Here is a 23,523-nt window from a genome sequence, read left to right on the forward strand (position 1 = left end):
CTTGATTGATTCGGTGTTTTTTTTACTATACACGTGGCGATTTTAATAAAAATCATAATTGGGTTTCTACCAGTTTCGAATAAACGACGTTTCGTTACAAATCAACTAGTAGACGATCTAGAACGACTTCTGAAATAATATGTGAAATTGCCTGAATTTTTTTTGACGTATACTATGATTTCATGGAAGAAAAATTGGCCTTCAGCAAAAAAAAATCTTCCCGAGAATGATTTCGTAGATGTCCTCTTTGACGGCTATGCTATAAACGGGTAAACAGGTGAGAACATGTTACATCGTTACACAGCGGAAGATCGATGCAACGCCCGGGCTTTGGATTTTGCTAGCCTACCAATGCGGAATTTAACAATATTCGAAATTCTGCCCTACGAGGGGTCCTATATTTGGTAAAACCTATAATAGTGTTGCAAACACTTCACTATGGCCAGATTGTGCACGAACTGGGCCCACAAATTCATGATAATCAAAATCACACCTTGATGGTCTTTTATTGAGCTGAGTGAAAACGCGCTCTAAGGATTCAGAAAAACTGTTTCCTTTATATACTAAAAAATAACAAAGATGACATATGTCAGGGCATCGCTGAAATAAATAGAATGTGAGTTATAATTCTGTAAGACGTAAGCCGCTTTCGTCGTGCAAAAATTTAACTCCAGAGAAAAGAGAATAAGGGCCTCTTCGTTCGTCTTTTCGTAGTTCTGGCAGTATATTAAGTGGTTGAAAATAGATATATGTATATATAGACGGCTTTTTTGGGTGGACATTAGGGAACATGAAACGCATGGGATCACCGTTGGTATCATTTGACAGTCGAAATATAGCAGCAATATATGTTCTCATATTGAAATGCTTTTACATAGACTTAATGCTTTTTATGCATCATTTGAAAAAAAAACAACCCAAAATGAGGCCGTGGTTTTTGTTCTGAACATGTTTGATGTAAAATTTTCTTCTTTTTCTTCTCGAAGTAATCGACCAATTACAAAAAGAGTTGATAAAATTATTACGACAGCTGAGCACGATCGCCATAAAATAGTCAAGGAAATAAACATTCACCACTAAGCAATCTCTAATTTTTGAGGGAAGCTGGTCGCAGAGAAAAGCTCGACCTTCTAAAAGCCATACCGATCAAGCTAAAAGGATTTATTCAATTGTAGTTCTATCTGCGAAACCTTATGTAGAAACGCAACGAAATAAAACTGCTTTGAAAATAGTTAACCATGGCAGAGGAGGAACGAATCACATACGACCACCATGTGACTACAACGACCCCCACCACGTGTGGCAAAGCCTGATCTAACGCTGAGAAAAGTACTATCGTACATCACGAACTGCTGCCACCTGCCTAAATCGACTCAAGCTTCTGTTGTTAACAACTAATAATGTTACAACAAACCGTTGAACGAAACCTGTGAATAGAAGGGTCATTGTCTTCAGTCAGGCCAATTCCAGACGGCTTAACTGCATGGCGAGTTTCAATACATCCGCTGTATAGTCCGGATGTTGCACCATAAAATGATTGTCAGTTTAAGACTTTTCAGAGAACTTCCGTAATGAAGTTCATTTAGTTTCAATATAGCGATGCAAAAAACAATTGTCATAACCCTATCGCCTGGAAGTTGTAGAAACGGTCGAATTTTATTACGTTTGCTTGATGACAGAAGGTTATCAACTAAATTGGAAGTTTAATAGTATTGTTTTAAGATATAAATAGGTGCTTTAGATTTAGCTTCTTGAACTAATGCTCTCAGTCATCAATAGTTCTTCGACCACCCAATATATACATATATGCATGGTACCGCACCTGGCAGCTGCGCCAAACTCTGGCAGGCTATTAGTTGTAACAGCGATGCGCTCTTCTACCATTTTTGCTACAACGTACAAATGAGCGGCACATTTATTTGGCATATATAATAATTGTCAATTCCGTCGGAAAAATTGTCCTTGCTAGAATAACGGATAATGAGCCTGGTCTTTCTCCTGTTGAGAGGGCGGAAATTGGCTACGATGCTTCCATTTTCGAGGATAAGCGGTGGTCCGACGGCCCCGGCTAATTATGATCCTTTGCTACCGAAGGAAGAATATTCTGTGAATATATTCGACGAACAAAAAACCAAAGCCCTGTAATAGCATTTTTCGTGGTAACTGATGTTTCACAACAATGCCTCTTAACAATTAGGCTGTATTATAGATTGTGATTTTCCTACAGTGGGTGGTTCAGTTTAGCCGTACCGATTCAGGCTTGAATGGCTAAAGGACTGTTATAGCTGAAGCTTGTAGTAGCATGAAGGACGATCTAAGCGTCGTTTCTCGAAGCCAACTTGGTGGTATTGGAGACTGTATTGAGTCTCGTGGTTATCCAGCATTTGCTATTTTAGAGAAATAGCGAATAGTAGCGATGCGGGTCGAGATTAACAGCGTTTATATACTTCTTTTGTGATCGGAGCTTTGGCTTCCAACACATGTACTCGTTAATATAAGCTCCGTATTTGCATTGGCTGCCAATTGAGCGAACGGTTGCAGTAGCTTCGTTCTTTCCCTCAGGCAGAACTATTTTTCAGAGGTCTGCTTTCGTAGAAAGGCATGTGTCGTCTAAATTGGAATATATTTGAAGCAGCAAAATGGTATACTGCGTTGCGATTCTAGAAGGAAGGCTTATTTGTTCTTCCCGTGTCTTTGTCAAAGCTGGTTGTACGTGCAAACGCTGTGTTTTAAGCCTGCGACACGAAAAACTTATCGTGCAATAGCAAAAAAGTATCGTTTAATATTTCCCTGGGCATCTGTCTTGCGCGTTTACTTTTGAGTCGCTTTCCAAGTTCGTACACAATTTATTCTTTGGGCATAGTACGATGTTGGAGAATCGTTGTGCATTGGATAGGGTATACTGCTAATGTAACGCCTTGAGGTAGGTACATTAAATATACGATGCTAGCGGATCTACGTTGACGCAAAACTGTTCGCAATTTCAGCAGTTCTAACTTTTTTCACAGCGCTAAGAAAAACGTGGTATTGCTCCCCTTACCGCCCGCAATAGACAGTTGCTTAATACCCAGTTCTGGGCTGCATCCCATTTCTATAGGGCTCCGCTTGTGACAGTTTCAATTCACAAGCAGCAAACGCTGTTTCACCCCATATACAACCAGGCACGAGGTCAAGGCACGCAGTTGGTCCTTCGCAACAAACGAGAATAACGAATACCATTTGCTTCAAACGTGCGTCTATGGCATAGCACCTATCACTGGTCGTATGTTTATACATTTAATTCATTATATATATGGATATACATATATCGTATATCCATATGATAAATTTGTCGATGCGGATATTGTGCAGTCTTGGCAATGCGGTAGAAAACCATAGACGTTAAGGATTTTTTTCTTCGAAGTGGTAATTACGCACGAAGAAATTTAGTTTCTTTACTTTTACCATTAGTATGCTATTGTCAGCGAATTGGACATCTTGAAATACTAGTACGTATATATTATCACTGATCAACAGAAAAGGCTCTTACACCATTCGTGCATGTGATACATTTACTGAAGATACTGTTTCATCTATGAGAAAACCGTTGTTCTTCTTCCGAAAACAATTTTAAAAACATAAAAAGTTCATTTTGTCCATTCAATTGACACGTTGCTTCATATAAATTAAAAAAAATAACTTTATACTCTTTCCTATTAAATGGAGAAATATTTAGCCTTAGATGTGTATTTATTCATAATATTTTTACCTTATATACACATATATATAGGATTAAAATATCAAACCTGTGTCGCTATCTAAGCGCAAAGCAAGCGGCCATAAAGTAGTCGTCGTTGTCGATCGACTATATGGCAAAACTAGTTTGTTTCATTTGGATAATAGCGGTGGGGTGGCTATATATTATATGGCACAAAAGTTGCTCGAACGGCCAACAGATCGCAATTTTTTTCCGATTGGGTTCGGTTGGGAGGAAGCCTGAGTTATGCCCTGATAAACACGGGCGGAAGTGACCTCTGAACCAAGTTGTCCGGCGGGCCCGTAGTTATTGGCAAGCTGCGGCCATTCTTGGATTAATTTAAACATCAGTGCAAGGTAAACATGGAAAAGCTGTACGAGCACTCATCCGGAGGAAGTCAGTTCTAGTTTTTTGCCGCTTCAGGAAGGCTAGCGTAACGTTCAGCGAATTTGCGACTGTCTAGCGGTCTCACTTAGATGAGCTAGGTGTGTCCTTGCATAACATCCGAAAAAGTGTACACTGCGGGAGAAGGAAGTCGAAAACGGGCCTGCAAATCCGCCCTGCGACAAAAAGCGTATTGAGCAGAACAAGCACCCCGTATCATTACAAATATGGCCAGGTAGATACATCAAGATGTACATTGGGATGACGAGAAGCCTCATTTTGTAGGCCGCTGATTTGTGTAGGGTGTCCTTGAAGGATGGACGTTGTGTGATCTGTACGGCGATTTCGGAAACAACGTAATCCTTAGTCTTAGTAAGTATATAAAATCATTAGCTTTATGCTCGGAAGAATCGTACCGGTCTTGGTGATCGGTACTAACAAACATACGACACATATATTGTGTACACAAACTAAAAAAAAATATGAAACACATTTTAGATTGAAGGTAGAATATTATAATCACAACACGCAATTCAGTGATTAGTGTATTGATCCCGGCAAAATTGTAAAAATAGTTATTAATAAAATTCCATTTATTATAGGATTTGAGTTATAACTGCAAAGTAGCAACAATCCTGTGACGAGAACGGAAGGTTAACTTTAAAATCTCGTCAATAAAGTTGAACCAGTTATTCTGTTAGGCAATACTTTATAATGCGTAGCGTTATAGCTCCAAACATCTTGAGGTTCTCGGTAAAGTAACTTCGAAGTATTACTAATCGTAATATGGTTACGGTAAAATTTACCCTAAAAGAACTAAACAAACTAAATAAACTTTTTAATAACTTTAAATAACTAAAAAACAAATTGTTTAATATAAGAATAATTAATTTAAAAAAACAGGCGTATAACAGCATGTTTTGGAATAGCAACATTATTTAGCATAGTTGTATGGAGGATGTTTATGAAGTCAACAAGCTAATATATTGGCTTTCTTATTTGTTTTCGTACGCTTGATAAATCATTTTTCTAGGGCATAAAAGACCAAACGCCCTTTTTAAGCTTAGACACTGCAGGTCTCCTTTTACCCGTTTGTGCCATATTTTAGCTAATATTGCTTTTTATTTATCATCTAATGTTTCTATAACGATAACTAGGTTTCTAAAAAGTCTAAAAAAACATTTAATTACTCTGCTTAGGCAAATCAAGGAATGTGTTGTTATTCCGGTAGCCAAATTAAAAACTAAAAAACATTCACTAAATTAGTCTCAAAAGCTTTTCTATGACCCGAACAAGTTAAATATTAAAAATAATATTATGTAGCTCAGATATAAACCCTGCGGAAGGTTTCGACATCACAATTCCTAGTTCTGACCTTCGCGCATTGTCTTAATACTGAACCAATGATACCAATGTGAAAGCTGCGGATTAGTCCGTTGGTATCATTACCAAGCGATTGGTTAGCCATGATTAAGCTTATCAACATTACATAATAAATTATCGATGAAAACATTTATATTTGTAACAAAAACTTTTCAAATTAAACCCTTGTTTCAAAACAAAATGCTTGATAGTCCATTACTCAAAAAGCCCGCTTCTCTATTGCCTACTACTTCCCCACAATCCTTTCACGAGCCCACGATTCCAGATACCCCTTACAAGTTTGCTTGTCAGCCTTAAAATACCATCATATATTCGATACAAGTACCAATTTTCTTATTATGATTATATATAGGTTATGTGATTTCGTTTAGCCTTAGTGCTATTACATTTTAGATAGTTATATATATATATATATTAACACGAGCTTTACAAATAGTATAATTAAAGTTTTTTTCTAATTGAAACAAAGGCTGTCAGAAACAACAGATCGGTGAAATTTATTCCAATTGATTAAATTTCACTATAGACCTCTCGATAAGTTACAGACAATTTTTGGCTATTATAAAAAGAACGCTTTTAATAAACGACTGTCATCAACGTATCCGTAAATTGAAACGTCTTCACAACCCCGACGTAGCCTTATGCTCTGATTTTAGTTATTATGCGAAAAGTAGAGCCCATATAATATACTACGGGCTGATTGGCCATATTAGGGATATTGTTTACTAAGGCAGATCTCTTAAAAAGATGTTTTGCGTTGTTACAAGCGTTAGTCTTTGCGGCCATGCTTATTTGATATAATGTCTGTTCATTTTGCTTCAGTCCGGCATAGTCTGTCACAGGCCCCTTTGAAGTTTGTTTGTCTAACTTAGTTTAATGAGAAGCTAGGGCCTTTTATATCGAGGATTTTTGCGTGTGAAGTCAATCTCTATAATACTGAAAGTCGGTCTTATAATGCATCTAGATCCAGAGGAGCGATGAAGCTTCGTGCCCCGATTATATTAAAATTTAATCTTCTATACCCTGAAGATAGAGGTGTAGGAAAAAAAATGTATATATACATATATATACTGTACGCAAATAATTAGAATGAAGATGACTGCTCTATCGGTATACGATGTGAGGTGATGTGAGGCCTTACAGGCTCAGCAATATTGACAACGATAAATGCGTTGGATTTTACGGGTACACGTTGGTCTATGTTTGTATCGACTCTTACAACATCTTCTCCTAAATTCGTGTAATGTTAATTCATTTTAATGTGATGATGATTTTAATGATTAATGTATTAGGACCGTTTTGACTGTACGCATAACAATGGCCAAGCTTGATCTGATCAAACCGATGATTATTGGCTCCCCTGGAACAGCTCGTAGTGATTCAACGCTGTCGAATATCGCATGTACAAAAAAAGCATCTGTAAATGCGTGGTTCTTCATGGCTGGCGGCTTCCTAACAGTCGCGATGATACCTTAGTGCTTGTTAGCAGATTTTTCTTTGTTGAGCTTACATTTGTCGCAGGCAGTATGTAGATCCTGAAATTTCAATATATCGAAATACAAGCAAGCAATAGATCGATTCCATTGTCTATTCTCGTTGTCATCGTCAATTCTGTTCCATTGTCACATCGAAGACACGCCGATTACCCAACCTGGGCCCGCATTGCCTGTCTTAAGGATTTTTCACGTTCACGGCATTGTCCGTTTATTGATGATTGGCTGTTTTCTTACTGCTGGTAACTTCGTTCCTACTATTGATTTTACACGATCTGCCGTGCTGACGCGGACGCGACGATAGACCATATCAATTTATACTTGTTCCTATACTTGTTTATTGTTATAATTTATACTTGTGATGAGTAAAATGCTTCACAGTATTTCAGAAATGTGACGCGAAGTAACCTATCGCAGGACTCAGTTACACCTCAGTGATATATATATATATATATATATATATATTTATATTACGTGGCAACAGTGAGGTAAAATATATGACCATTGTACTGCGCATAACGCCATTGGGTAACTCAAAATAGACAAGTCGTTAACTATAGCTGAGAACTGCAAGAATTGTCCAGTATTTTACAAGTGGCATTGTTCCTGTTACCTGTTTCTGCAGTGAAATGTGTCGCATAGTAAGTACAAGGACCTACATAAGTTTCTAGCAGGTGGCTGGATTCAACTGTCGCCTTTGAAGTTTTGGATCGCCTGACCTAGAAAATAGAGTTAACATATAGAAGCCTTCGAGCCGACGAACGTTGATATAGTATAGACATATCATCAACTCCTCCACGAATCATACTAAAGTTTGCTGCAGTGATACTGTTGCGATATGTGCAAACGAAAACGTGAAAAAAACTAAATAAATTACAATAACGAATCAGTCGTTTCTACTCATACGTTTCATTCAGGCCTATTCAGGCCTAGCAAAATGCTTTTTTTCAAAATAATTTCCATAGATGTATATACCGACCTTGTTAGCTTCAAATAATAGCATAATCGATACGGTAACACGTAATTATATAACGAAATTTAAATCTTTTACAGGCTCTCAAACAGATGGAGTCTGACAAAATATTTCGAGTTTCACGTCTGGTACAGCAGTTAGGCGTTGCTCCAAAATGAAGGATATCTACAATGGATTTCGAGCCTAAACGACTTCACGTATCCTCGAGCTTAGTAGGTAGGTACGTTACCGGCGGATCATTTCTCGAAGGGTACAATTTGTACTCAGATAACCTTATCCTTTCAAGTAAACCAAAAGAAAGGCAATCAAAATAACGCTATTGTTGTGCCATCACCGAGTTAAAGAAAGTCGTTCGTGTCTGGAAAAAAGCACATCGCCATTTTCACGCTCGTTGAATGAGGCCTACAATAAGTGCTTCGTAAATCCAATAAAAATCTATGCATATTAGCGAACCTTCTTCGGTTAAAGTTGCAGTCCCGCACCCTGATGTGATTACCACCACTGAAGTGTTGATACGAAAGGCGTGTTTTTCCGCTTCGATAATTGGTTCTACTAGATGAACCTAGCATTTTTAATAGTGATTAAGTGTCTCAGTCTCTCATCTGAACTGCTTAGTTTGGTTATTTGGCTGTATACTAGATTGCACCTCGTCACAGTCAATGAAGCCGCAGCCAACCACGTCCTCCATCGTTCGGAGCAGTTGTTGTCTAACACCGACTCGCTGTACATGCATACGATAATCGATGGAAAAAATGGCAATTCAGTTTACGAGCTTTACAATGCACGGCCCCACATTTGATTTACTGGCAATAAGAATCCATGAATATAGTGTTTCTTTGTTCATATCAGGTTCTACACACACACACACACACACATATATATATATATATATATATACATATATATATATATATATATACATTCGTTTATACAAGCTGTGAAAATGATCTGCTCTGTTATCGAACATGTTCCATAATAATTCGAGATCACAAGGTTTCACATGGGAGCCAAGGGCAGAAATTGAGGATCACCGATAACAGAGTTCATTTTAGCGAAGCTTGCTTTATGCTCTTTTCCGAAGACTATCAGGTGCCTCGACGCTGCATCATAAAAATGTGAGGAACAACAGCGCTCATAATTCCTTTCACCTAGAATTCTGGTGCTCTCGACTACAAACCACCGAGATAGCGTTTTGCCAATTCTGTTGAATTTAGTTTCCGTTATTGTGTCGTAGATAACGTCTGTTAAGTTGAGGAACATGTAATTAGAGCTTTAAATTGAAGCGCAGACATATGTCGCTTCGTGCTGAGAGCCAGCCGTCTGACGTAAAACGTAACGGCTTGAGTACCAATGTAAAACCCGAAAGGCAAATTGTTTTTGGAGACAAGTTTGGCATGGTGCTCTCGTTTTTTCTTTTTTTGTTTTCTACAGCAACGTATATACTCATCAGCTTAAAATATTTTCGGATCGTATGAATAACTTCTTTTCTTTTTAAGTTAAGACTTGAAACAACTGAAACGCTGAAGTCTCAAAATAATAACTTCTTTTATTAATACTCAAAATAGTGACTCCTTGTTCAGTTAGTTGATATTTGGTCAGTTATTCGCACACGAGGTAGACTTAGCTAAACTTGCAAGTTAGGGTTTGCCCACATATCAACAACAGTGTAAATTATACGGTTGTCAGTAAGGTCCCATTGACGATTACCACAGTGAGATCCAGGACGAACTATCGGGAAATACCAGGATCAGCAAACGAAGCGGTGATGAGCTTTCTGACGCCCCGAATAGACATGCATATAGATCACTGACCGTCTGCCCTTATTCGGAAGTGACCTTTCGACGAGTAGGTAGCATCGATGCAATTGACTGCGCTCCTGTCCATGCTTACCTTGTAGAGTACTATAGGATTATAGGCGTAGTTAAGAAAAGGCAGGAGAAATTGTAGGAGCTGCAGCGGAACAAAATGCAACACCACGCCAGCCATAAATCATTATTAGTAATTAAGTATCTGTTGTTATTTATATATAGGCCACGTCGGTGCTAAATTGTTTCATTACCTATTACTAAGCTAGACGTTAACCGAAAATTTTGACGTTAGATCTCTTTGTATTTTACGTGAAATATATTCTCACAAACGCGATATGACATCTGTCTGCAAGTAGTTACTCCTTTCGCAAATTTCCTTATTTCAGATCCTTTTCGCATTTTTGGTATGCTTTCAAAATATTCGTAATAGTTTTTTCCACTCAGACGTTTGGAATACTTGTATCGTATACACATTTAGATAGAAATTAACGTGCTAGTAATGTTTTTGATCAGAGCGCATTACAACACCGTTGTGGACAACAACGTTGGCGACAAATGTGAAGCATCCTGCTATAATTTATGGTGACTTTTCCCACTATATAGCTCATAATAATAATAATAAGCTGTTATAAACACATGTGTTAAGGAACGGTCGTTTTTTTTTAATGCTAGCAACATTTTCTGCCGCTTATTCTGTTTTTACCGTTGTTTAGCTTGCTAGTTGTGTGTGTTATTCATGATCGGCTTATCGGCTTGAAATTATTTTCACTGAAAAAATCCAAAACTGCCTTTGTTACGAAGTTAAATTCACTCCGTAACCAGATAAGTATACGTTACATGTACGACCTTCGGCGGCATTATTTCAAATCGACGCATGCGTGCAGAAATAGCCACTTTAAACATTTGTTCAAAACAAGGGCGAGGAAGAGAGCGAAAGATGGGGGCGCTCATCGACCTGTAGCCTAGAAAATCTGTATCCGCATTTACATAGAATCTATGGCCAACATATGTTACAAGCGACAGAGATATGTGGCGTATCGGTTCCCAATAAATAACAGAGAGTATGGCACATTTCGAATCCTTCATGAGGTATAAAAAATGGCATACGAACCATGAAGAATAACAAGGGCGTATAGGTTACTGCTATTATTGAAGGATAAACGGGCTCAGAGAGAGCAGGCGGCACAAAACCACCGCGCTTCAGTCGCGGTATTGAATCTTCGATTTATACGAGACGGATAAAATACTTTTAGATTTGAAAAAAAGATTGCGCCGCATCATTTTTCTCAACGGTGCCGGTTGACCAGAAAATTGACGCTTATGGAGAGTTCAGGCTGAATATTCCGAGAATTGAGTTAGATGATATTGATAGATTTCAGAAATACTGATAATTTTTTGTCGGTCATTCAGGCCGTAGAAAAAACTTACTGTGTGTACTATAGTGTGGTAAGTCACCCGGACAAGAGAGGTTGAGGGTTTCCCCTGATGGCGTTGGACTCCAACAAAGCGTACCATCGAAATGGGCTGGGCACCCCCCTGACAACACTTCAGTTGCATTGCACCACTGAAACGATGGCGAAGACGATAGCGTAAGGAGAAAATCCGCCTGAAACACGATCATGGACAATGTTAAAAATGCATGGTAGTGCGTATACCAATCAATTGACTGTCCTCAAAGAAACCGTAAACAAGCTTCAATGTTTGTTCGATTCAAGTTTTATCTCAATTTCATTTTATCGATTATGCGATCCTATACGGTCAGATTATTTATTTTACTATACTTGGTTCTGTACGTATATATATATATATATATATATATATATATATATATATATATATATATATGGATTTGAAAAGCGGCGCAAGTAAAAACAGGACTTTTGCTAGGGTATCGCACTTTGCAGTATACGTAGCACTTAAAATTTCGAGTTGTCCGCCTCTCTCTGAAGTTTTGACTTTCGCAAAAGATTGATTTTCCTGGACAAAATTATTCTATGGAAGACTCTGCACATGACAGTGGTGGCGGCAGACAACTTGTTATTGCTGCATCTTTTCACAGATCCATAGGAACTCGTTTTCTTTGCGGAAAGTATTTAAACGCCCTTCTGAGTTTCTATCACCATTAGAGTTAACAGCTGTCACGTCCCTATCACTCCTGCGAAAAATTAAAAACATAATTTCTTCTATGTAGTGAAATCGTAAAGGGCTTCTACTTACTTACCTATAATATCTCAACCTGTTTTGTGCCCTAATCCTTTCCCTAATTTTTTTTTATGTACCGACACCTTATTCAACATACGGAATCTGGGCTGAGCAGCTAGTCATGCACGAGCTTAGTGTTAAAAGCATTTCGATGCCCGGTTACGTGAGCGACCGTATACACAATTCATAAAAATCGCTAGGAAAAAGATGTTATTTTAGATGATTTTTTTTTTTATTTAAGATGAAAAATGGAAAGCGTAGCCCGAGATAACTGCGGGAAGCGCCGTAGTAAACTCCACTGCCAAGAAAAGGCTATATATACATAGATATGGCGTGATACAAAATTTATAGCATCTGTTAGAGCTCAATTCCTGATGATTGTTCCTCGTCATATTGCGTTACCTTCTATCTCTGGTCGTTTCGAAGTTAGTACATATGTTTTTCACCTTCGACTTTAGGTGTCAGGGTGCGCAAACGCCAAATGTGGTCGAAGGTTTGAATAGATTAAGGACCTAAATTGCGGGTAAGGATCCATTACTATAAGCCCTGGCATAATCGGTTTATTCTTTTGGAATCTATTGGATTCTCCTCCTAGCTACTCTCCTGAAAGCTCTCCTGACCAAATATTGACCCGAGATCATTCAAAGGGCAGTTTCTCTTTTTGGTTTGATAGTCTCTCAGACCACCTGAGCTTACTTTCTGATTATCGCTTGTTGCGTACTGTAGTTTGTTACCAATAAGTGTTAACATTGACAACATGTTTCTCGTTACTTTATTTTTATCCGTATATAGCCTTTGTATGCTATAAAATTAGTCAAATGTTGTGATAATCAAGATATAACAGTTATAAGCTAGGCTAAACGTTCAAAGTCCTGTTCTATTGTCTTCATTAGAGCTTAAAGCCCCTTCAAGGCCTCTCGGAGGCAATATTACAGCACTGAAAACCTATGTTATGAATTTGCCACTCCATGATATTCGGTTGTTCTGTTTAATGAAAGACAACACTCTTGGGCATACGGTTGCATATCTGACACTGCAGTAAGGGCCAGTTCTCATAGGAAAACGTAGTTCCTTCACCTTTTTGTTTTTATCTAAACACCATTTTTTGATCCAAAAGCTCGTACACATAAATACAGAAACTATCATATATCTATTGAGACCTAACCCGTTGCACATCTGTTCCACAGTAAACTCATCTAATACTTGATACTTATCTTGAACTGAAGGTAAATAGTGGGCTTCAGGTGGTAAATGTCATTTCTCCCAGACAAGAGCTATGATTGAAAAGAAAAACTTTTTATAGTGAGTTAATGATCAAAGCAAATATTTGTGAGTTCGTTTTATTAGGGACCTTTTTTAATCGATGCGTTATAGCAGCTCGGGAAAATTATACACAAGTGTATGATGGGTGAAAGTACTATTTGTGTACACCTTTCCTGTCACTGTGCACTGGGTATGTCTGCGTCGTGACTGTCTGTAAGGATTGAAGTTAGCACACGATATATAAGCCGTCAAAAAATAATGACTCTTATGACTCCACCCTGTAACCCTTGTCCTAGCCTAGATAAAATTCTCGCCCGTATGAAAGGAAGATCGTTCGTTTGTATTGTTGACGTAAAACAGTTGATTGCTGATGCATGAATGTTGCCTAAGGTCAATCTTTCCTCGCTGAATGAAGCAATAGCCTTATATAATGGTCAAAGCGAGAGTAAAGCTGATCATTCTGGATGTATAGGTCGTCAACTGGTGTGACCGGCCAGTTTGCTACAGACATCCGTAGACGAACTTTATGGAAGCCATTAGTATTGAGTGTTGATAAAAGCCTCTGTTCGAATAAGTCATTGTCGAGGTTTCTGGTGGAATAGCGGTCAGCTGCTTTTCTGTCGCGGTCAGAGTGTGTGTGTGAATGAAGTTCGGTAGCCATAAAATAAATCCGCAAAGACAGGACTCTAGACTATTAGAGATTTAGCTAATAGTGTTATTACCGGACGGCTGTCAATTGCCGCTGGAATACTGGTTGCAGAGGTCAGGATCTCCTGGAAATATATGTAATTTGTTTCTCATTTTTTTACTTAGAAATAGCCGTCTTCACCAAAACTCAGGCACAAGTAGATTCCATTGCCGCTCAATATAGACTGCATTTGTGTGCAGTTAATTGTTAAACTAATAGGACGCATTTGTTTAGCTTCTCGCTTAAATGTCAAAGCGTTGTACCAATTAGACGTCTGTTACTCTATCTGCATGGCAAGAACAAGGATTCAACACCTACTACTAACGCCAAGATCCATGTGATTGCGCGAACAAATCGCGTGATATTACTTTCGCATTTTTTCCTGTTTTTGTAAATACTACGACGATTAAATCAAGCAGAAGAGCCAATTTTTTTTTATAAGTGAGCAAGGATGTCCGTTTCCGCCTAAAACTTGGAATCGGTGACATCTCTTCGATTACCAGAAGCTCTAATGAAAATCTTTCCATTAGTAAGAATTAACTTCACTTATTCTGTTTCATGGATATTTAGATACAACGGTCTACGATGATGTAACGTCGTTAAAATGCTATCAGCGTGAAGGCAGACCCTTGTACGTGTTCAGCTGATGAACAGCTTAATGAAACTATACTTACCTACCGAAGCATATGGTAGCTTCCGTTATAGAAAAATCTTTTGATCTTATAGCCCGACTCGTTGACGCGAATTAAACAATCGCCGTTCCGTGGGCCTATAAACGGCGTGTACTCATACAGCGCACTTTTTAGACATTGGTTGTCGCTAGAGCTATTGCTTTTGTGATTCCTTCTATTCGCTTATTTTTTATACTGTAGGAATATACCGGCAACAAACTACGTTCAAATAAAGAAGGCTAAATTATACGTCAGGTAAACCGTTTTTACCACAATTCTAGTTTTAAATCTTCAGGACATGAATGAACGCGCAACATTAGCTTTTAAAGCCAATATTACATCAAGGAACTACTAAATGATAGACTGGACCCAAAGCATTCCAATATTTGAAAAGTGTATATGTTTCGAACTGGTTCGAGAAAATTAGCTTTTTTTCGTCGGCATACCAGGTATAGACCTTGATACCATCATCATGCCTCGGCGGCGAAATGACCTGCTCATCTGCGCGAAATTGGCCCCAATAGAGCAACAAAGTGATTCAACCAGTGTTATGATTTTCCGCTACATTAGCAAATGCATTAATACTAGTTTCTTGATCCCAAGAAGGATTTTCCTTATCTTTTTTCTCTTTTGTTAAATCTTCAATAAATGATGTGGCATAGTACATGTTTGTTGGACGTTTCATCATAAATTTTGTCCCGATATAAGCTTTAACATGAAAACCGTCGATATATAAGGTACAAGTTGACTTGTTCATGTTATGTGCTGATATGTACATATCAATAAGAATAATTTCGAAAAAATTTTCTGCCTCTTTTAAGAGGTCGATTTTTTTCTTAGAGATTTATTAAGAGTAGTGCTATTTTACTTAAGAAGTACTTGCTAGAGAAAATTCATGGAGATTTTATATTGTGTTATACGAACTTTTGAATAGACACAAGTTACTATTTGACAACCAACGGAGCAATGAATTTAATGTAAATGTTAAATTTAAGTATTTCGAAAAGTTTGCCTAAGACGGACTATTACACGAGACATGCATTTTTAGAAAGCATATTGTACTAAAAATACTTTGAAAATGTCCTGTTTTTAGGCCCAGTATCCTTTTTTTGAAAACAGGTGTCAAGCAAAATCCCTAGAAAAGCCCTATATTCTTAGGGTTCTCCCAGACGTTCTCAAGGAAAGTTGTTTACGAAAGTTACCCAGGAACAAGGACATTACGTCTACATTCCCGCTATCTTTGAGACATTTTAATCAAATTATCATTTTTAATATTCGATGCTGTCCCCTATATCGCATCCCAAATTCTGTTGCAGCGACATACTTAGCGCCGGCTTTCAAACGTGGTAACATTTCGATCTCATATAATTAACCAGTTATTCAACGCATGCGCTACGTCTTGACCATACGACGCTTCGTCGCGGGTGGAACCTTATATCGCACATTTCTCATAGGCAGCTTACTTTTTGTAGTTGCCTAAAATCTTTTTTATTTTATTTGTACTTAAATTTTTTATGTTTGTCTTTTTATCTTTGTTAAATTTTAATAACATCTTTTTCTTTAGCTTGAAAGTTAAATTCAAAGCATCTCTAAGTCGAGTGAATCGGACACGTATACAGCTTTTCTCCGTTTCACGTATGTATACCACACTGGTCAATACCGCGAGCACTGATTGTAATTCGTTCCCTGCGCGCAATTTCTTCGTGGCGCAAGACACTCCCTATACTTTTCTGGCGCGGATACGTGAGCTCTCGTTCCAGTTCAACGCTAACTGTCGCGCGGTGCAGCTTACGACGCCTTTTTGCAACGTTCATGAGTAGTCAACCACCACCGCGCTATTAATGGCAGGTATATGTTGACGACTATTTGTTGTGTTAAAAGTGTCCACTTCTACTTTCTTATGTCTACGCACCGTCGTCCCTATAGTAGTAGGCCTTTTGTTGTTGGCTGGCAGTGGTGAGGCTCACATTAAAAGCTACCTTTGGACAATTCGTGTGTTCGAATCGCGACGTCCGCGAAAAATGTTCCTGCAAAGGTCTTTTTGATAAACGGTGAGGAGTATATGAACGACGCCGAAGGAACGCACGTTTGGACGCTACGTAGCTACGAAACGACGCGCATCCGTAGTAATGTCCAAACAAACTCCTGAACCTAAAGCTAATATAAAGTACCTCAGGGTTGATGATCGACGAAAAACTATGTGTGAGTGTATGCGCGTACGTTCATTATATCATGCATTGTCACGACACCTTCTTTAACCACTAATCCAAGCGATCAACACACGGGAGCGGCTGTCACTTCCCCTCCCCAAGGCCTTCTGCAAAACGTTCAGTTCCATCAATTTAAAAACCTGGACGGCGTGCTTAAGTACCGCACGCGCGCTCAGCAGATCAACTATCTTAAGATACTACTTTTTGCCCTGTTCACGTTTAAATACGTTCGGTTTAAGAATCCTGCGAACTGCAACTTTATCCAATTGAAATTCCCAGAAATTCTTGATGAATAAGTTTTTTTTTTTTTTTTTTTGATGAATAAAATTGGAGCTATAAAAATTTCACAGATGAATACCACCACCACTGCTGTATATCTGATAATTTGTGAAATCTACTAGGCTGTTGCAAGCCGATCCTGCGAACTTTGAAACTGAATCATTTTTATTTCTACGCTAGTAATAGATGATAAAATTTAGCCGGTAAATATTTTGGTCTTCGAAAAATTTGTAAACAAAGGCCACAGAGGAAACGAATTCAACAGAAAGAACATCTTAATTTTGAAAAAAAAATTCTATTCCATGAAGGTTAATTAATTGATTAAGTACCAAATTAAAAAACTGTTTACGCAATATATCATGCTTGTATCGATAGGCATACTGCTAATTAGTTATCAATCGCAAGTGTAACAATCGTTCATCAGTAAATGGTAACAAATGCATCCATGATTCCAAAACAAGCGTCACCAAATATACCATATTGTCCGTAACTCACTATCCTACCTCTATACCCTACCAATTTCCCAGTCTGCTTCAAGTTCACAGTTTTATCTTTCACCTCGTTCTATCGTCCACGTACCCTTTACATTATAGATATTCTAGCACGGACGCAACGCTCATCATGTACATGCTTTGTTTGACATTCATGTTGAAATAAATTCTAAGATTTTCTAAGATCTAAACTGCTAGACTAAGTACACAGCGCACATTAAACAATACTATTTCTTCATACCAAGTGAAAAAAAGGATACAGGATAAAATGAGGATTTCGGAATGATCAGACATCTTAATAATAACATGGTATCAAAAAAGCTGGAATCGGGGTGATACAACGAGGGGGGCGGGAGTTTCATTAGCAATAAAAATGGTTACACGCTTCCTTTTATGTAGTGTTAACCTGAACGAGACTACACGGAGATATAGCAATACGATAGAATATTTACCAGGTTTAGGTACAAATCAATAGCGTTTACACTTACCTAAATAACGACTAACTATTTTTGTAAGTAACGCACCTAAAGCTGGTAAATTTACTAAACATTCTATCATACTACACAAAAAAAAGCGTGTAACCATTTCTATTCCTCATGAGAGAGAGAAGATGTTGAAAACCTTTCTTCCCACTACATCCACAATCACCTATGTAACGTTCAGATATAATTGTAGTAGGTGGACGGATGCTACCAAGGCGACAATCGCTAGATCACAGTCTACGATTGTATCCGGAATTGTGTTTAACACTGTATAAAATATCATCGAGGTATTATAGTCTCAATGTGATTGAGTTCTTATGCCGGTCGTCAAGCGTTCCTCAAATTATAGCCCGAATGAAGCATTTGATAACGAGCAACGTAGAATATTTCAAGACACGATATAAATGCGCGTACTATGTCAGAAAACTCGCGCGCATATTCCCATAAATAGTGTGCCACGCTTCACTTTCACTTATAAACTTTACCATGCATTATCAAAAAGCGAGATCGAAGAAGGTTATGTCCCGTAAGATATTAGTCAGCTGTTTTTTTCGATTAAAAAACGCTAAACACTTACCTGGAAACAGTGCATCTGTCCTAACGAAATGGCCTTATACAATAAAGGTGCATAAGTTATGTTAGGTAGACTAGCATTTGAACTAAATTGTTGGTCTCTACATAAGAGACTGCATAACTATTGCCACTGCATCACATGGAATCGAATGATCTATGTACCTTTAGCGGACAACTTAGTCAACACACCGAAAGAAAAAAACAGGTTAAGTATCTTAAGCTATAATATATATCTAAGAATTGGAAATCGCTGACGCATCGCTTTAAAATTGTACGCATTCAGGAATCTACTTCTGAATCGCTCGAAATTATTCTCTGGAAGATTCGGATTACGGGAACCATGACTACAAAACCAAAAGGAATTTTGAAAATGGGTTTTGAAAAAATCGAAAAAAATGAAAAATCGAAAAAAGAATATTGAGAAATCGGTACTCGCTGTCTGTGTGTCCGACGTTCTTTAACCAGCGATGTTCAACGAATAATTGCACAACATATTTAAAGAAAATTCAGTAGGTCGTCTGTGGTTTAATTATTGCGATAATATTCTCTAAGTATCTCTGATTAATTCATTAATAATTACAGTCGTTTAATTTCTTGTAACTAGCCCGTGTCTAACGACTCCGATCAGGTACATAACGGCCTACGCTTAAAGTTGACACCTGCCGGTAGCAGATCGGAAATTTGAATTCCTGGAAATGGAATACTTAAGCCCATATAGATTATCCTATCATTCATTGCACCGGTCTCGCTACTCCTATTGAGTCAATTAAATGGAAAAGCTCTCGTATAGAGGTAACATACTTTACTACGACAATCAGGGATACGTGGGGCAGCCTAATTGGGTCTAGGCTTACCATCACTAGCGAACGTGAAACTTCGAGTACTTATTCAGACAATCAGTATTTGAAATCTTTATGCTATGCGCACCCTCGATTGAGCATTCCAGACGTCAAGCTTTACAGCCTCGCACCTCAAATTTTGTTAGACTGTGTGAAAATTAAGCGAGAAAAAAAATTAACGATACGTGTATACGATTACAGATGGATACGCAAGGAGGCTATGCAGGTTCTTGTTTCGAATTGCACTAGTAAAATCCTGCTTTCTTTGTACATTCTAGACAAGCTTCTAAACATTTTGGGTGTCAGGAAACACCAGCGTGACATAATAGCAGCAGCTCTAATTTTTGCTGTAGGCATTAACGGAATGATTTAAATGCATTGTTGTTCCTCAGATTCATAATACTTATTTATGTTTCAAGTCGATTTGACCGATGCTTTGTTCTAATAACATCTTAGTATACCTATATACTGAGCGCTCTAATTTTACATCCTATCGACTGTTCTTAGTTTACCTTGCATCTTTTCGAATGTATAAAAACAAAATGTATAAGAAATTTTTCTTTCCCGTCATTATCATCAAAACGTCAATAGCGACGATACCTGGCTTGTAAAAAATCGATTAATTTGATCGAAATCTCTCCTTTTTGATTCTAGCCAGCGGTAAAGCAATATCGCTACGTAATAAGAATATGACTATTATAGACGCTACTAAGAATTTTACCGGCATCAATTACGCACTGGATCAAAAGACATTTTGTGGCTTTAAGACTCTTATTGCATTCGATAAATCTCGTCAATCCACTTACATTCAGCCGTAGTGTATAACGACTTGCCAAGGCTAAAATAAAGCGATCCTAATATGAAGCCGGCCTTCTTTAGTAAAGTTCAATTGTCTTTGATCAAAAAGTAGTTTCCTTTGTCTGCCATCATTGTGACAACAGAGCCGATGATCTTTGGATTAAAAATGGCTTCGGTGAACTAACATTGGCTTAGTACCAATGTTTCTAAAATGTTTCGAGATTTATAAGCACGGTATCGTCGTTAGACGTTCCATCAGATAGGTGGCTGGCCGGCAGGCGGAAACGACGTTTTGTCTATGCTTGAATTTAAACCTGCACCACAACGTATCGCTATGATTGACAGGCAAACTCAGGTCAAAACAGGTCATGGATAGTAATGATCAGCTTAGGTATAGAGATTCATAGATAACAGTCGGTAAGTATTTACTGTAAATACTGCAACCTTTCCATATGTTCCATAGGCAAAATATTTCTCTGTACGTATAGAAACATTCGGTAAACAGAAACATGTAAAATCAAATGCCATTACAAGTATTTGATGTAGAAAAGGTTTCAATAAATATTAGATATCTAAAAAATTAGTGAGTTACAAACAAACTACAAAACTACAAACAGGGCACTATGACACTTTTGTCGACTATCTACACTCTCTAACAGAAGGAGATTCTGCTACGAACAGCTTTACTACTCCTTCCCCTGTCCACTTACGAGTTCATGCGTTGAACAGGTGAATGTAGCAACGTTTAGTGATATGACTTTGTGCCAATACACTGGTTTTTCGAATACTTCTTAGATAAATATAAAGCGACCCTTAGCGCTGGAACCTTTTGCGTGTGAATCTAACGTTTAATGAACGCAGTGATGACGATGGCGGCTAAGACCTAATTAGGTCTAATTAGGGTAGGTCAGCTTTATTCAATCCGCTGCCATATGTCAGATAGAAGCCAAAAAAACCATCTTTGTTTTGTTGAATTAAATCAACTTCAGCGCCTGTGCCTGCACCTATTCGCAGCGTATTCATCTAAGCTGACCTTTATACGTTTCAGCATGTAGAAACTGTTTCTCTCCCAAATGAATAGTTATCACTCCTTAAGATACAAAACATCTTGCTCTTAATGTATTATGGCTACACGGATACATCCCAGTTCGCAAACATAGGCATTGTACTGCTATATAACTATAAACATTTTATAGATGAATGCCAAATAAAAGGATGGTGTGCTCGATATACGATATTCTCTGTGGTCGTTCGCTGACGCCTAATTCTCTAGTAATTTTTCATTGTCTCAAAATAAGTTATCCGAGCATGTTGACCATAGCGTTGTTGACTGCTACGTACGTCTTTCTCATGGTATCGAACCGTATTTTCTTGTGCAAATACCACTTTACAAGCCCATTATAGAATTTCGGTGTGCTAGAAGAGTCTTAGATATCGTTCTGCATTGGCGCCTCGTCGTAACATTTGGTATTGTGGATATTTGCTTTACTAAGATTACTAGACACATAAGGCAGGATTGCACTAAAAAGTGGGCTAAATTGTATGGATAACAGCATCGAATACATTTTACGTATGTTGTCAAGTCATTCTAGATTACCTGAAAAGCAAACAAGTACTAGCGATCAGTTTCAATTACGATTCAGGTAATTTGAAGTTTGTTTGTCTGTTATATATTGTGGATCAATGAAGCGCAAAACGATACAGATTTACAATGATACAAAAAAAAAATTATCTTTTCTATTTACGCAGGTCGTATAGGATATCATCATTGGCAACGACCCCAGACTGAAGTTGGCCGAGCAAGTTACCGGCTCGATCAACGCAAAAAAAATCTATACGTAGATAGAATTAGCTGCCGGTGTATTGTGATATTAAACTAGTTAAGCGAAAAAAATATGCCGTTTGATATGATCTTGGCAAATTGCTTTGGTGCATAACCCTGAATGGCAGTCGGCGACGACGGTAATGAATGGAAGTAAGTAGGCTCAATCCCTATCAGTAGAGCAGTTCTGTGATTGACTGTGCAATAATAGGCATGGGTGGCACCTATTTATTATACATTAATGCCAAGAGACGAATATCACTTAAGTCAATATTATTCTACTACTTCTTTCACGTAAAGTAGCACTTTGCTAATGGTGGTGAAGGTACCGAGTCCTTACGTAGTAGAGATAACCTACCTGCGTAGGTACTACAGTCTTATTGTGTTCTATTGATGATTTAAGAAAGGTACCAACGGGCACGAGCATCAGTTACGCAAAACAGTTTTCTGCGACTTGATGTCAGAGAATACCGATGCGCTAGAAGTTAACGTTAACGTGAAGAAGGCTTAAGCAGTGACAATTTGAGTGAGACATACTAGGGAATAAGTAATCATCTGCAACTGGTTCAAAATCTGTTACTGCTTATATGTTTCAGCCAAGTACTTAGCGCAGTCATAACGACATTCTGTATATTTCATTACTAACCAGATCGTTCAAACTGACGAGAAACTTTCGTTCGCGGGTACGGACAAGTGGGACTACAAAACGAAGGCAGACAAGTTTGCAAAGTGAATCGCCCTGACGCGTCCTTCGGTCATCTCGATTTGATTCTTTTCAAGCGAAAAGTTTACGTAATAAGCCCACGATCACCCAAGCCCTGAAAAGATGTTGGATGCTGTATCAGTGAAGTCCTGTAAGAATCATGCTAAACCAGTATTTGAATAAAAGAACTCCAGCAAAGCCGAAAACACAATTTACCGGTTTTTTTGTTCGAGATATAATTAACGCATGTCTACTTTATGGTGAAATAAAAAAAAAATCGGTACTAAAGCTGTCCCAAAAATTCGTAGATATTTATTAGAACGGGCATTAAAAATAAATTGGCACACACTATGGTCGTCTGTTTATTACAGCGTGTAACTCATCCGTTCATCCGGCTCAATCGCTATTTTTTCAAGGAAAAAACCCACAAATATATCAAAGATCTTCTACTCGCCAAGCACCAAACGTCAAAATCCACTTGATATTTTGTGACCCGGTAGGTGTTTGTTTATTGTTTGAATTTTTTGGAATCGTCTAAGGTTATTGTTGCATAAACGGTTACTATTAAAAGGTTACTTATAAACATAGGGAACTAGTTTTCGAAACTTTTTTGTATCCCAGAAATTTTTTTGTAGACCCAGAAATGACGCGAATGACATTAAATGGGAAGGTTCATGAAAAATGTTTCAAATAAAAAATACTGTATTCGAATTCTTGTTCTCACG

The 23,523-nt window shown here is 38.0% G+C and overlaps 1 protein-coding gene and 2 long non-coding RNA genes across 11 annotated transcripts in view; 1 reads left to right on the top strand and 2 right to left on the bottom strand.

Moving 5' to 3' along the window:
* LOC111251477 (secretin receptor-like) overlaps positions 1–23,523 on the bottom strand; it is a 112,434-nt gene that overhangs the window by 35,476 nt on the left and 53,435 nt on the right. For all 6 annotated transcript variants that reach the window (XR_015328793.1, XM_086990642.1, XM_086990639.1 and 3 more), the window contains exon 2: positions 11,206–11,383. Coding sequence is in view for 5 of the 6 variants with exons in the window: in XM_086990642.1 (XP_086846768.1) it covers positions 11,206–11,383 (178 nt within the window). In the remaining variant the exon portion in view is untranslated. The remainder of the gene's footprint in view (positions 1–11,205; positions 11,384–23,523) is intronic.
* LOC111251479 (uncharacterized) overlaps positions 1–23,523 on the top strand; it is a 29,892-nt gene that overhangs the window by 4,887 nt on the left and 1,482 nt on the right. The window contains exons 3-5 of one of the 3 annotated variants that reach the window (XR_015328795.1): positions 8,050–8,189; positions 22,745–22,949; positions 23,170–23,294. This is a non-coding gene — a long non-coding RNA (uncharacterized LOC111251479). Of the gene's footprint in view, positions 1–8,049; positions 8,190–22,691; positions 22,950–23,169; positions 23,295–23,523 lie in introns of all 3 variants that reach the window. The other 2 variants (XR_002673802.2, XR_002673801.2) reach the window with 2 other exon arrangements.
* LOC147755223 (uncharacterized) overlaps positions 13,871–23,523 on the bottom strand; it is a 29,870-nt gene continuing 20,217 nt past the window's right edge. The window contains exons 2-3 of one of the 2 annotated variants that reach the window (XR_015328796.1): positions 22,742–22,913; positions 13,871–14,015 (exon numbers count right to left, since the gene is read on the bottom strand). This is a non-coding gene — a long non-coding RNA (uncharacterized LOC147755223). Of the gene's footprint in view, positions 14,016–21,641; positions 21,871–22,741; positions 22,914–23,523 lie in introns of those variants that run through there. The other variant, XR_015328797.1, reaches the window with a different exon arrangement.

Source organism: Varroa destructor, unplaced genomic scaffold (assembly GCF_002443255.2).
Source record: "Varroa destructor unplaced genomic scaffold, Vdes_3.0 BEIS01000005.1, whole genome shotgun sequence".
Lineage (NCBI taxonomy): Eukaryota > Metazoa > Arthropoda > Arachnida > Mesostigmata > Varroidae > Varroa > Varroa destructor.